This window comes from Propithecus coquereli, unplaced genomic scaffold (genome assembly GCF_000956105.1).
Source record: "Propithecus coquereli isolate 6110/MARCELLA unplaced genomic scaffold, Pcoq_1.0 Scaffold37, whole genome shotgun sequence".
NCBI lineage: Eukaryota > Metazoa > Chordata > Mammalia > Primates > Indriidae > Propithecus > Propithecus coquereli.
Genome location: NW_012149396.1, coordinates 7,853,700 through 7,868,924, shown reverse-complemented (window position 1 = coordinate 7,868,924; position 15,225 = coordinate 7,853,700). Strand labels below are relative to the sequence as shown.

The 15,225-nt window shown below is 41.8% G+C and overlaps 1 protein-coding gene across 4 annotated transcripts in view; it reads right to left on the bottom strand.

Annotated features, from left to right (window-relative positions):
- The window catches only part of ZNF532 (zinc finger protein 532), a 111,465-nt gene that overhangs the window by 45,980 nt on the left and 50,260 nt on the right, over positions 1-15,225 (bottom strand). For all 4 annotated transcript variants that reach the window (XM_012651791.1, XM_012651793.1, XM_012651794.1 and 1 more), the window contains one exon: positions 2,131-2,312. In XM_012651791.1, coding sequence (XP_012507245.1) covers positions 2,131-2,312 — 182 coding nt within the window. The remainder of the gene's footprint in view (positions 1-2,130; positions 2,313-15,225) is intronic.

The following is a 15,225-nucleotide window of genomic DNA, read 5'->3' as shown; positions in this document are numbered from 1 at the left end:
CTGGCTAAAGACAAAACAAACTGGAAATGATCAACGATGGAGCCAAAAGGAAGAGAAAAACACCACGAGGCCAAGGGGCTGCCAAGCCCCAGTCAAACATGAGAATGGACCATTATTTGAAACAGCAGGGAAAAAAATTAAGGTTAAAATTATTTTCTCTCTTCCAAAAAAGGCAGTAAGCATGAACTAAACCTCGTAACAGACAGTTGGGTTTTTTTTGTTTTGCTTTGTTTTCATTTGTTTTTTTATAGTTCATAGAGTCTCAGGTCCTGGGAGCGGGGAAAAATCTATACTTAAATCTTTTGGTAAAAATTTGAAATCTGCAATTCAAAACATCAAATTTAAGCAACTCTGTGAATGGAGCAAAAGAACAGAAACACAAGGATAGTCTTTCCAAGTGAGTTGATTACTTTCAGCCTACATGCAGAGCTTCTGTTTTAATTCAGGAAAGATACCAGGACTGGCTAAAATTACAGAAGCCTTACTTCCTTTCCTTTATTCATTCCAACCTAAGTTTACTTTCATTATATTAGAAAAATAAACTAAACATTTGAGAAACGTTTGGCATCATTTCTCATAAGAATAGCACTTGGAAAATGTTACAGAGCTGCTTTCTATTATTAAACATAGAATCAACTAATAATAGTTCAAAACGTGATAAGAACCAAAGTATTATTCTGCATGGGCTTTGTGGATCTGGGGCAGCTTTGATTATCCTGTTTCACTGTATAAGATCCCAGGGGGGCTGTAGGCAGGCAATGCACCAGTTTTATAGACAGAGACATCACAGCACACAGAGCATACACAAACTGCCACATAATCAGTCCCTGGCAGAACTGGTACAAAAAACTCTGGTTTCTTGATTTCCAAGCCAAAGGTTTTCTACCAGGCTATATCCCAATCCATAAAACATCTGCGTGTTACAGATTTGGAGGCATGAGATAAAAATGTGAAGTCTCATAGCTTAGTGTTAGAAAAATGGGCACAGTCACCCAGGAATCAAAGATACCATAACCTAGATTTAAATAAAACCATCAAATCATGCCAACTGAACTTCATTTTTATAAAACAGCTTAACTGTATGACAACTAAAAAAAAAAAAAAATCACTGTGTATTAACAGTCTAACATTAAAGTTACCAGGTAACGAAACATTTAATGTTAAGATAAATGTAAAATACAGTAATACCTCTATTAACAAAGACTCTGAGCATTGGTGACATGCTTTCTTGGGGCATCTTCATCAGGTCAAAATATAAACAGCACAGGAATGCATTTCAGAAAGTCATGAAATGGAGAATAAAGTTCAAGTATATCGAGCTAATCTATAATTAGATTTGTCAGATGTAAAATACACATCTGGGAATCTTGGCGGGCAGTGAAAGAGGCCATAGATAAGATGTGCGGAGAAGACGAGATGCGCAGAGGAGACCTGGACTCAGGTAAGGGAGGAAGAAGAGGAGGAGGAGGAGAAGGAGGAGGAGAAGGAAGACAAAGAAGAGGAAGAGAAGATTATCTGGAGTGGAAGGCTCTTCCAGAGAGAGCAGTGCTAGAAAAGAACATACACTCAATCCTTCAATATGGACAAAATAAAACTAATCAACCATTGCACCTTTTCTGTTTTCAGTAGAGGAGGGAAAGTCTTAAGAGGTACAGAAATGGATGGTATTCTTGCAGGGGTTAAAATGCAAAGAGTGGCCAGGCACGGTGGCTCACGCCTGTAATCTCAGCACTTTGGGAAGCCAAGGCGAGAGGATCACTTGAGGCCAGGAGTTCGAGACAAGCCTGGGCAACATGGCGCGACCCCATCTCTACGAAAAAATTTTATTAAAAAAATGCAGAGTATGACAACAAAAGTGCACTAAATAGGGTGCAGAAAGAAAAAGGTGACAGTCACTCAAAGCCAAACTTGCACACACGCATGATTTTGCCTAAAGGTTCCATTTACCCTCAGCTCTGTGCGGACCAACAGGGCCAATATTACATTAAAAGGACTCAAATGGATCAACTCTGATAAGGTAAGCTGGGTTCCCAGAGGATCTGTTAACCGAGGTATCACCGTATGACCCTGAAAACTACGTGCGCAGACCACTTGAAATGCTGTGTGGTTATAAGCGAACGATATACTGACCGAAAACCAACTCTCCGAGTGTAGTGCAGACAGTTCTTGGTGACGTGGGTCTGGAAGTGCACCGACCTGCAGATGGCCCCACACTCAGGGCAGGTGTAGGGAGATTTGTGCTGATGGATTCTCTGGTGTGATGCATAACTGCACTGGTTAGGAAGCAGCATCTGGCAGATAGTGCAAGTCTTCTAAATAAACCAAAGGGGGAAACAGGGTTGGTCCTACGAAGTATTTTCTAATTTGCAAAGAACCTTGGTTAAACCTCAAAATAATTATACATCCCTCATTTTGAATGCTACTATAATTGACTCTAAGCCCAAGGGAAAAGCACACTTGAAAATTACATGTCCGCTGTAAAATTCTTATCCTGTAAAATAAAAAGAAGAGGTACTATGGAGTCAGGCTCCTCCCAAAGTCTGAGCTAAAAATGTCAGCTTTAGGCAGAGTTCCAATTTTGTTACTTTTGCAGTTTGTTTAATGCAAAGAAGAAGTATTAGAACAGGTATTCTTGCAAATTATGTTAGCAAATCAACTTTAATGTGTATTTACAGATTCGTGGGCATACATCTCTTGATAGTAGTCACAGTTGCCACAATTCATAAAAAATTTGCTTCAAAATAATAAAAATGAATTAGAGGCTAATCCAGTTTCTTCTCCCCCCTCCCAAGTCCCTTCAGTTACTTGAAATCTGAAATACAGGAATACAAAAGAATGGCTACAGCAATTAGTTCTTTTTACACTTAAATTGAGCTTTAAATGGATGAGCTGGCCATAATATAATTTGTAATTAAAATCAATGAACTCAAGCTCAAATACATAAATTTACACATTAAATTGAAATTGTATAGAGCTTAAGATGTGATTATACATGAAATAAAATTAAGACTGAAATCCTCTTTGGAAAAGGCTCTAAATCATTAACTATCCAGGAAAAACCCAAACAGTATTTTTTATCCCCTTAGATGTAAGCACTAAACATGGTATTTTTAAAACACAAAACCAAAAAGACTTAAAGTAAATATAAACTGAGGTCTTATCACTTCCACCCCCAAAAGAAACCTAACGTAGCAAATGACATAAACTGTGTTTGAATACTTTACAGATATTCGTGCAAAAACAAGTTAGCTACCGTCTTCTAAAATGTACAATTTGTATTAAAGTCAAAGAAAGTCTCAGAATATAGATTCTTGCCAAGATGTAAAACATTCTTTTATATTGACAACAGTTTTGAAATTTTAAAACAACTTTTTATTCTTCTAGCTTTTAAATCAAGCCCAAAATTTAAGGCTTAAACTACTGAGTGATTTAGACTACGAAAAATGGGGAACTCACTTGAAAATTCTTTCTTGGTTTTCTCCTGAAAGGACTAAAATACAAATTTTATCCCACAAAATGTTTATTATAATCACAAAATAAGCACATTACAGGCAGCTTTGATGAGGTTATTAGCATCATTAAAAAACAGCATTCCTTTTCTAATAACACATATTTCAAAGGTTAGAACAAGCTACAACAAGGAAAACCAATCAAGAGATTCATTAATTAGAAGATCCTATTAACATCTATGTTATCACAGGTAATCACTTGCTTCTTTGAACTAAATTCTTCTATCTACCTTCACACAGTACCAGGCAGTGAATTATAATGTCTGAATTTCCATAGGTATCTTAAAGTATCTTGTATGTATTTGGGAATAAAATTAATATTTTCTATACTAAAAGAAGTCACAAAACAGTTTTTACATATATATAATATGGATATGTATATATACAGCATATACATAAGTACACAGTGTGTGTATGTGTGTATGTGTATATATATAAATAAATAAAAATATACGAATTGGCCCCTTTCCACCATGAGCCAAGTATCTCATTTAATAACCTATGAAGCAGATAACGTCTCCATTTTACTGACAAAGAAATGAGGCTCAGCAAAGCTAAGAAAGTTGCCCAAGGCCCCACAGCTACTAAGTAGAAAAACCAGGATCTCAACCAGGCTCTGGATAATTCCGAGGCCTCTGATGGAGGAACACGAGGAGTGGGGGTGGAGGTTACAAGGAAGGAGCAAACAAAAATACATGGAGGAAAACCATGAGCAAAAGATGTGAGCCCCCCTCTACCCCTAAAGCTTCTCTCTTCTAAGGCAATGAGATTATACTACTTTTATAATAGTTACAAATAAAAAAGAGTCTAAAAAGGAGATAAAGTGTTCCCTAAAAGCTGAAAAAAAAAATGTTTACCTTATCTTTCATCAAGATATAGTACAAATGGGCCGGGCGCGGTGGCTCACGCCTGTAATCCTAGCACTCTGGGAGGCCGAGGCGGGCGGATTGTTTGAGCTCAGGAGTTCGAAACCAGCCTGAGCAAGAGCGAGACCCCGTCTCTACTAAAAATAGAAAGAAATTAATTGGACAACTAAAAACATACAGAAAAAATTAGCCGGGCATGGTGGCGCATGCCTGTAGTCCCAGCTACCCGGGAGGCTGAGGCAGAAGGATCACTTGAGCCCAAGAGTTTGAGGTTGCTGTGAGCTAGGCTGACGCCACGGCACTCACCTCCAAGCAAAAGAGTGAGACTCTGTCTCAAAAAAAAAAAAAAAAAAAAAAAACAATATAGTACAAATGGTTATTCTTCACGACATACATAAAATGCACAATGATTTCCATTTCCATCAGCTGAGGCTCCTCCCCCACTTTAGATACAGAAGTACAAGGAGAAAGGGAGTCAATAAGGACTATATATAGCCTCAAATCAAAACGCTTTCGTATTTTGCAATCACTGGAGAAGTCGGTCATTGGGGAACCAAGTTGGATACTTGGAGATCCTACCTTTAGTTTATACAGATGCAAATATATTCATGCACATACACTGTGTATCTAATCCCACATTTCTTTGTTTACCTGCCTCCTCCACACCTTGCCTCCCTTTCATTTTGAGAAAAACACCCTATTTTGGTTAGAGACATTCTCCTCCTGATGCTTGCAGAGTATCAGCAATTTTAAACTCATATGACATTGTTTACTAAACTGTACTCCCTCCCTCAAGTTTTACTCATCGTACCTGTTATAGAAAACATGTCATCCCTGGTTCCCGAGATAGAGGTGATGCATTTTCACAGCATAAAAGAGTATACTACACTAGCTTTTCTGGAATTCATGACGATCATGCACATTCTCTGGATTAGAGGGATACAGTTGAGCACAGGGGCAGATAAGGATTTCCTTGTGGTCTAAAATTGAGGTCCCCAAGCCCCCGGCCATAGACTGGTACAGTCTATGGCCTGTTAGGAACCAGGCCACGCAGCAGGAGGTGAGAGAAGCTTCATCTGTATTTACAGTGTGGCTCTCCCTCGCTCCCATCACCACATAAGCTCCGCCTCCTGTCAGATCAGCGGGGGCATGAGATTCTCATAGGGGCACAAACCCTGCTGTAAACTGCACATGTGAGGGACCTAGGCTGCACTCTCTTTATGAGAATCTAATGCCCGACGATCTGAGGCGGAGCTGAGGCGGTGATGCTAGCACTGGGGAGCGGCTGCAAATACAGATTATCATTAGCAGAGAGGTTTGACTGCGCAATAAACGTAGCGTACTTGAATCATCCTGAAACCATCCCCCTCCACAACCCCCCCATGGAAAAGTATCTTCCAAGAAACTAGTCCCTGGTACCAAAAAGGTTGGGGATCGCTGGTCTAAAAGAATCTGATTTTCCTTCTTTTTTTTGTTTAAATCAATTAAAATACATCTTAAAATCCTAACTCTCTACTGTGTAAGTTCAGGCTACTTACTAGAGGATAAAGCGGTTTAATGTGACAGTTCTTGCCTTTCGAATAGAAGAAAGCAAAATAAAACGCACTGAAATGGTTTTGTGTGTCTCCTGACATTTTACTTATGTCATCTGAAAAGGGAGAAATGTTTTTCCATACTTAGATAACGAACAGCTAATTTCTACTCTGGGGCAGCCTCATTTGCTCAGAGAACCATTACTTCTTAAAGTAGAATATAACTTTTCAATAGTCAGGTAACACTAGAAAACTACAGGAAGACAGAGCTGAAAAGTAATCACATTCCACGCTTTGCAATTACAACCAGCCCTCCATATCCACGGGTTCCGCGCATCCACAAATTCAACCAACCACAGATAAAAATATTCAAGAAAAAAATTAAAAATAACACAAATACAAAAATAAAGTATGACAACTATTTACATAGCATTTACATTGTATTAGGTGTTGTAAATAATCTAGAGATGATTTAAAGTATACAGGATGATGTGTGTAGGTTATACGCAAAAACTACACCATTTTTATAGCAGTGACTCGCGCACCCTCGGAGGGTCCTGGAACCAATCCACCCAGGACGTGGGGTACTGAGGCACAACTGGAATCAACAGCTGGCATGCAAATACAGGCTACAAGGAAGAACAGGACACACTATGGCCATGGTAAGGAATCAGAGTGTTAGGACTCAACGTCCTCTTTCTACAAACAAGGAATTATCCGAGTAATAAGGAAAATAATTCTGTGTGTTTCGGTTCATATTTTAGAGGAAAAAAACAGCCTGGGAAAGGTACAGGGGAAGACTGAGAAAGGCTAGAGAAAGGAAAATATAGCCATGTAGTTGTGCTTAAATTTCAAATAGACCAAAGGCCTGCGGCAACATGAAACACTGAAGCTAAAGGTGGAAACACTGCCAGCTGAACGGCCAGCCCGGATGCTAAGTAAATTACTGTCACCTCATTAACAGCAGTTTCATAATTCTAAAGTATAATTACCAAAAAGCAATAATAATAAAGGATACCAGTTTGTTTTGTGGCTTTCACTTTTGCCCAATGTCACACTGAGGACACAAAGAGAGCATTTCATTTCGGATCTCTTATGTGGAAACAACACAAAGCAAGCGTTATAGAAAAACTGGCCCTACGCTGGCTATGATGGTTTTGTCCTCAAATCATTCTGCTACACTCAAAATCCCTCCTAAGAGCTGACAGCAGAACGAGCAAATTTACAGAAAGCTGTATGGTCCCCACATAACCTACCTAGGAGATTATCACTGGAGAAAATAGGTAGATGAAAGGTTGGTAACACTAGAATACAAGCTGGGACAGAACCAGTATGACCAAAATTCAAATTAAGCACTTAGGAGAGCAGGACCAAAAACCAAAGGTCTTGAGTCTTCACCTAGTAACGACGTGTTGGGGGACCGCAGGGGTAAGGGGACAAACTGAGCCGGGCGCCACGGTTTCCAGAAGAAGCTGCTTGAGCGGAGTGTATCTAGAAAGAAGAACTGGCAGGGCCTGCTCAAAGCAGCTTAATGTAATTGGTATGTTGTGTTAAAGATGCCCAGAAAGTTCCTGGAACTAAAATGAATGAGTAATCCCTAAAACAAGGACCACTGCAAATATATCGCCAATCTGCATAACCTCAAGAGTCTGTTCTTACAGGATTCCTAAGGTCCTTCCAGCTGTAATAGTCTACACTTCTGCATCTTGGAGAATCAGCAGGATAAAGCAGAAAGAATAATGAACCAGCAGTAAAGAAACCGTGCCTGAGTTCCAGCTCTGCCGTTCACTGGGCATTTGTTTTTTCCATTGCAAAATAAAAAGGCTGACCAAAGGACTGTAACATTCTGTGACTCTATGCCCGACGCAGACGCCACAGGAAGAAAACGGACTGTAATAATTAAGAGGTTACAGTACGCATTTCCAGTCTGTACTTGGCTAAATTTAGTCATGGTTTTACTAAGAGATGAAGCAATGACATCCTGATACATTTAAATATCAATTATTTAAACTACAGTCACCAGCTTTTAAATACTTCATGCAGGAGAGAAGGCAAGCTTCTAGAACTGACCTCTCTCTCCCGGACTCCTTTTCTCAACCTGCCCTAAAGCAGGGATTATGATCAGATAGGTCAGAATACAAACCCCCAACTGGGGCAGATTTACTGGTATTAAAAAGTCAACTGCCCAGAGCTCTATTTTTATTGCACTGCTTGGTTCCACACCAGGGTCCTACGCTCTCTGGCTCTCTCCATCAACCTCCTCCTCCTCCCATTCCATCTGTGGGGAAATCACACACAGCCTGGGCAGCCTAACTTAAGCATGCCTTAGGTCCCTGGACCGTATCTTGCACCTGCAACTGCGTGTGATAAAATTCCAAGACTGTGGCTCTGGCTCGGGGAATGTAGGGCAAAGAGGGCCCTGAGCTACATTCCAGCCCAGCCCCTGCCAGAGACCTGCACTAGGCCTGCTGAGCACAGGGCCGCTTCATGATGAAGTGGCACCTGGATTTTCTCTGGGAATTATTACTTCTGCACAGAGCAGCCACAGAACACTTGGAGGAGGAGCAGCACTGCCAAAGCAGAATTCACCAGATGCCACCCAAGCCTTCCTCTATCCCATGACATGGCGGCAAAGTCTCTGAAGGCTAACGTGTGTGCCGGGAGGCGGTGGGAGGAGCTGCAGGGAGCACGGCCCCAGCTGATGCTCACAGGAAGAGACCCCTTACTGGGTGCAGAGAAGCACCCTGCAGAAACCTAGAAAGGGTCTGTTCAAGACAGAAACAAGGCAAAACATAAAATGATATCGAATGGAAGAAAACTGTAAAATGAAACATAAAAAAGAAGGGAGATAGTGAGTGGACTAAGCCCAGAAAAGGTGGTTCTTGAGAGAAAGGCTGAGGTCTTAAGAGGCTCAGCTCTCCAGATGTGAAAGCATAAAGGAGCGATTCTCACTGCTGAAGGCTCCTGAAGATGGGGCTAAGGAAAGGAAATTTACCCTGGGGGTGTGGTGGGAGGATGTCAGAGATTCAGAGAAGACAGAAATCCCAAAAAGCCGAATGGAATGCCTTCCTCCCAGGGAGCCTAATTCCAAGAAACAAGTGAGAATTGCTGTCTGGATGTCTCAGGCAGAGCACAAGTAACATGATTATGGAATCTCTCCTTGAAGACAGGACAGTTACATTAGGACCTTTAACAACAAAAACAACAACAACAAAAAAAATGGAGTGAAATTTCCACTTCCAGGAAAATGGAATAAAAGTACCTTTCCCTATTCTTCCCACTAAGTGCCACTAGAAACCCTGGGCATTATACATAAAACAAACATAAAAGGACTCTGCAAGGTGGAGCGAAGAAAGCAGTCTGGCTGGGGACCTTGGGACCCCAGGGATGATAGGGCGGTGAGCTCCTGGTTTCTTTTTGCCTCATATCCCAGATCTGGAGCTAAAGAAGCTGGTGATCTAGAAACACCGACAGAAAGAAAAATCCCCAACAAAAGCCTGTTCTCTATAGCCAAAGGACCAGAAAATGGGCAGTCTAGGGAAACGGAAAACTTTTAGACAATTATTGCTCCACCCCAGACAAACCCCACAGAAAACACTGTGGCCCCATCCCAAGCCGTGCCAAGTCTAGGTGGAGCCCAGACTTCCACCCTCTTCAGACTGTAAGGAAGTGTCTCAACACCCCTGGCCCAGATGGCCTCAGAGAAGGCCACTAGGGAAGAGGGACCTTCATCCCTGCCAAGTGGTAATGAGCCGCTCCTTTAGTCCAGGAGGTATTTTTTTTAAATCCCAAAAAAGAAATCTCCAGGCCCAGGTGGTTTCACTGGAGGATTCTACCAAACATTCCACCAAAGAATTCTACCAAACAAAGAAAAACCAATTACACACACTCTTCTAGAAAAACTGAAGAAAAAGGAACACTTCTCAATTCATTATATTAAATACAAAGCTAGTATCAACCTACCCCAGACAAGGACAGAATAAAAAGAAGAAACCTACGTGAATACAGATGCACAACTCTTAACAGAATATTAGCAAATACAATTCACAATATATAAAAAGAATTATGCAGTCTGATCAAGTGGGATTCATTCCAGGGATGCAAGAAGAAATGAGCCTCAACCTAAGGCCCACACCAAAAATGAACTCGAAATGGATCACGGACTTGAATGTAAAACATAGAACTATTATACAAAACTTCCAGGGAAGAAAAGACAAGAAAATCTTCAGGGATATCTTAAAAATCAATGTAATCTACCCTTGAAAAAGAAACAACTCTGAAATCGATAAACGAGTTCAATAGTGACAGGATACACTATACATATATGAAAATTGTATTTCCATATATTAGCAGTGAGTATATTCATCAAAAACTATAATGCCATTTACATATTGCTTAAAAAAAGAAACCTAACAAAACATGTATAGGATTTGTATGATGAAAACTACAAAATGATTAAAGAAATCAAAGAAGATCTAAATAAATGGAGAGAGAGTCTGTGTTCATGGACTGAAAGACTCAACATAGTAGAAATGTTGATTCTCCTCCAAATGGATATAAAAATTTAACAAAATTTCTACCAAAATCCCAGCAAGATTTTTGGTAAATATAGACAAGATTATTCTAAAATGTATATGTAAAGGCAAAAGAACAATAGCTAAAACAATTGTAGGAAGGAAGAATAAAGGTGGAGGAATCAGCCTACCCGATTTGAAGACATCGTATAGTTAAACGCGGTACAGCCTCTTCAACAAACGGTGTTGGAGGAAGGAGACAAGCACAGGGCAAAAGAAGAAATGAACCTCAACCGAAGGCCCACACCTTAGAAATGAACTCAAATGGATCACAGACTTCAATGTAAAACACAGAACTATAAAACTTCCAGGGGAAAATAGACAAGAAAATCTTCAGGATCTAAGACCAGGCAAACAGTAACACCAAAAGCTGAAAAGGGTAAACTGATATACTGGACTTCATCAAAATTAAGAACTTTTGTTCTGCCAAAAACCTGTTAAAAGGATGAAAAGATACGCTAAAGACTGGGAGGAAAGACCTGCAACCACACAGCCAACAAACCACTAGTATCTAGACTCTCTCAGACTCTCTGAAGAACTTGTAAAACTCCATAGTAAAACAAACACAAAAAAAAACTTAATTAGAAAATGGGCAAAAGATAGGAAGAAACATTTCACCAAAAGAGAGACATAGATGGCAAAGAAACCTATGAAAAGATGTTCATCATTAGCCATTAGGGAAACACAAATTAAAACCACAGTGAAATGGGCCGGGTGCAGTGGCTCACGCCTATAATGCTAGCACTCTGGGAGGCCGAGGCGGGAGGATTGCTTGAGCTCAGGAGTTCAAGACCAGCCTGAGCAAGAGCGAGACCCTGTCTCTACTAAAAAAAATAGAAAGAATTTGGCCAAACAATTAAAAATAGAAAAAATTATCCGGGCATGATAGTGTGTGCCTGTAGTCCCAGCTACCCGTGAGGCTGAGGCAGGAGGATTGCTTGAGCCCAGGAGTCTGAGGTTGCTGTGAGCTAGGCTGATGCCACGGCACTCTAGCCCAGGCAAGAGAGTGAGACTCTGTCTCAAAAAAAAAAAAAAAAAAAATTCCACAGTGAAATAATGAAATAGCACCACACACCTATCAGAATGGCTAAAGTAAAAACTGATACCACCACTGAATGCTGGTGAGGATGCAGAGACACTGGATCCCCACACACTACTCATGGGAATAGGAAATGGTACCACCACTCTGGAAAATGGTTTAAGAATCTAAACGTGCAACTACCACATAACTCAGCAATTACATTCCTGGGCATTTATCTCAGAAAAACAAAGACTTACGTTCACACAAAAACCTGTATGCCGCGTTCCTAACAGTTTTATTCATGACGCCCCCAAACGGGAAACAATGCAGATGTCCTTCAATGAGTGCTTGGCAAAACAAACTATGGTACAACTATATAATGGAATACTACTCAGCAATAAAAAGGAATAAACTATCAATACTATTGATTGGATGCCCAGGGAATTATGCTGATGAAAAAAAGCCAGTCCCAAAGAGTTATATACTACATGGTTCCATGTGTGTAACACTCTTGAAATGACAAAATTATAGCAACAGAAAACATGTTACTGGTTGCCGGGGGTTAAGTAGGGCATCGGGGTGGCTATCAAAGGACAACACAAGAGACCCTTGTAGCGCTAGAAGAGCTCTGTATGCTGCCTGCACCACCGCCAACATCCTGCTTGAGTGAGATACGGCTCTACAGTTTTGTGAGATGTTCCCCTTGGGGGGAACTGGACGAAGGGTACACAGGTTCTGTATTATTGCTTACAAGAATCTACGATCATCTCAAAATAAACAGGGCAGGAGGTCCCTCTTCCAGTTGTAGTATCTTGCTCCAGGCCCTGGTAAACTCAGAGGCAGAAAGGTAGTGATTGAAGGGTGAGGACCTGCTGGTCTAGCAAGGGCCCCAGAGGCTCCACCCTTCCAACCTTCAGGACCCTCAATGGCAGCATGGGGTCAGCTCAGGAACCCACTGCAGATGACCCTCTAAGTACGACTAACGTGCAGGCTGAGGAAACCCTGCCAGGCCGGCAGACGCAGGGCTTACGCCCCGCTGGGTCCTGGCTCCAGAAAGGCCGGGCCGGGGAGCGAGGCCGTGGACGGCGGTTACACATGTGGCGTCGTCCACTCTCTCAGTTTACCCGTGAGCTACCAAAACACGGAGGTCAGCAGGGAAACGGAAAGCAAAGGTTTTAAGTGGTAGAACACGGAGGACAACAGAGGAAGGGAGGGACTCGGCAAAGTCTGTGGTACTTGCAGTGCCACTGGGTCAACTTCTAAATTTTGTAAGAAGACATAGTTCTAAGTGACATTCTCAGAGAAGAAACAATTCCTATGGGTAGATTTTTTTTCCCCAAGTTTAAGTCAACAAATTGTAAACTGGCCAACAGTCATGTGATGGTAAACTGGGGAGATGAAATGAAGGGTATTTTCTCTTCTCTCTGCCTGCCTCCCACCACTGTGGCTACTGATGCCATAGCAGGTGACGGCGATGGGTGGGAACCACCCTACCTGCCACTACGCAACAGCCACGTGTGTCCGACTGACCTCCCGGAACTAGGGGGAGACTCGAGCTTGGGTGAAGCTGGATGCTGAGGCAGCAGCCATTCCTGCTAGGGTAGAAAGCAGATCTCTCGCCTGGGTCTGCGTGAGAACCGTGGGGCTGGGCGCGAGGAGAACGGGTAATGGTGGAGGGGTTCGCTGGACTGCAATTCCGAGGAGGGAAGGGAGCTGAGAAACAGCAGCAGAGTGTACCGGGGGTGTGCTCATGCAGCCCTGTGGCACCGGGCCGTGCAGTCGGCTGACGCTCCCTAAATATCAACACTCTTCTCTGGCGAGCCGGGTGGATGACTTAGCTAGGCAGAATTGGAGAAAGGAAATAGAATGGGAGGCAAACATTTTGCTTAGAGTGTATTTGGCCTTAGAGTTAAATGTACATTCATCGTGACTCATTCCTTGGACTCTGGGTGACATAGGTGACCTGCACATTTTACTTGTCCCAGAAAAATATAAAAATGATGCCAAAGCAACCACATGCACAAGAGATACTCATCTCCTTCTCCCAGGAAAAGACCTTCGCCCATTTGACCCTGGTTTGGCTGTTCAGACTAGAAGGTTAACAGAGAACAAAAACTGAGAGAACACAGAGGAGGAGGAATATTCCTACCTCTCTGCCCATGTCCTTCCTCATTCCTAGAGGAGGGATCCAAGGAAGATAGACATATCTGACAGCAGCTCAAAATGCCAGATATAGAGCACACAGCCAGTAGTAAGAACCCTCCTAAGCCAGGACATAGCCTACAGCCCCACACGATCTACCCATAAACACAGAAACAGGACAAACGGAACTGGAGAAAGGGTTTTTGGTCTTCTTTCCCTTTTACTGCATCCTTTTGGGATGAAAAGAAATATGACCATTTTGCTGAAGTAGTGACAAGGTAAGAGGGTATCCAGACAGAACTCAAGCATTATCACTACGACAGGCTGAAGAGCTACAGCCACCGCTGCCTTCCTCAACTACGCAGCTGCCTTCCTCTTCTTTGAGCATTCTGCTGTCAGAGCCGATGAAACAGTTAGCATCCAAGCCTGCAGGAATGTCCTAAAAACTCTTCATTGCTTCCATTTCCACTAAACTGAAAATCCAGAGGAAAAACAAAATAGAGATATTCTTGACTTTTTGTTTCTAAAACTCTAAATCCTACAAAGAACTTAACTCAATTACTGCCCTTTGGGAACTCTCCGCCCAGATGGTACCGACTGCTGACCCGCAGCAGAAACCTCCCAATTAACAAATACTGGAGGATACAAAAAGGAAAGACCAGTTTAATGCTGGATCTTCACAAAGAAAAGTCTGAGAGGCAGAGCACATTAGCTCAAACTCGTACCCACTTTGAGCCTCCCAAGTTTGCTGGTTTGAACAATATGTCATATGGGCTAAGTCGGATTTATTTCATTCAACATGTCCAGTTCCTTCCAAATAACGGTATCATATATGCATTAAACACGTTTATCTGTTAGCCACATGTTGCCTCGTGGAGTAACAAGTAAGAGGTAAAAGGCTGAAATGTCTGTCACCAACATCATCCTGCACTTCACTACGAAACAGAAGCTGCAAGCACACACACACACAGTAACCTGCTTAAGCAGAGATGGGTCTCCCACTGCAGCTTAATTCATTGCGGTGAAGAATATTACTAAATATACCTCTAGACCATCACCTTAAGTAGACACACCATAAAAGTGGGTACTGATTACGTGTGTTTAACTATAAAAGAGATTTCAGTACTATAAATAACAGTAAGTAATCTTTAAAATCCCAAAATTGTCACTAATAACTCAGGAACTCTGGTGATACAGCCTTACTTGAACACTTAATACAATGGGATGACACTATAATTAGCTGTATCTCTGACATCCAATATCTACGTCAGTGACTGAGCAGTTAACCAAAATCTAGAGTACCGTAGCTCAACTGGTACATACGGTTTACATCTGGCTAAAAGAATTATCTTCCCAATAAAAAAAAAAAAAAACATTTTTTGAAAATAAGATTCATGTTTCGACATTGTTTCTATTCTATGAAAACGATCCTCCCTCCTCTCTCTCTCGCATGCCTGCCTGCTGGCATGCCCATGTGCACACATACACACACGCCCACCATTTAACCAGGCTCCCGCTCCCAAAACCAAAGGCATCTTATCAAGCACTCGTGTCTACAGACTCATCACTGAAACACCAAGA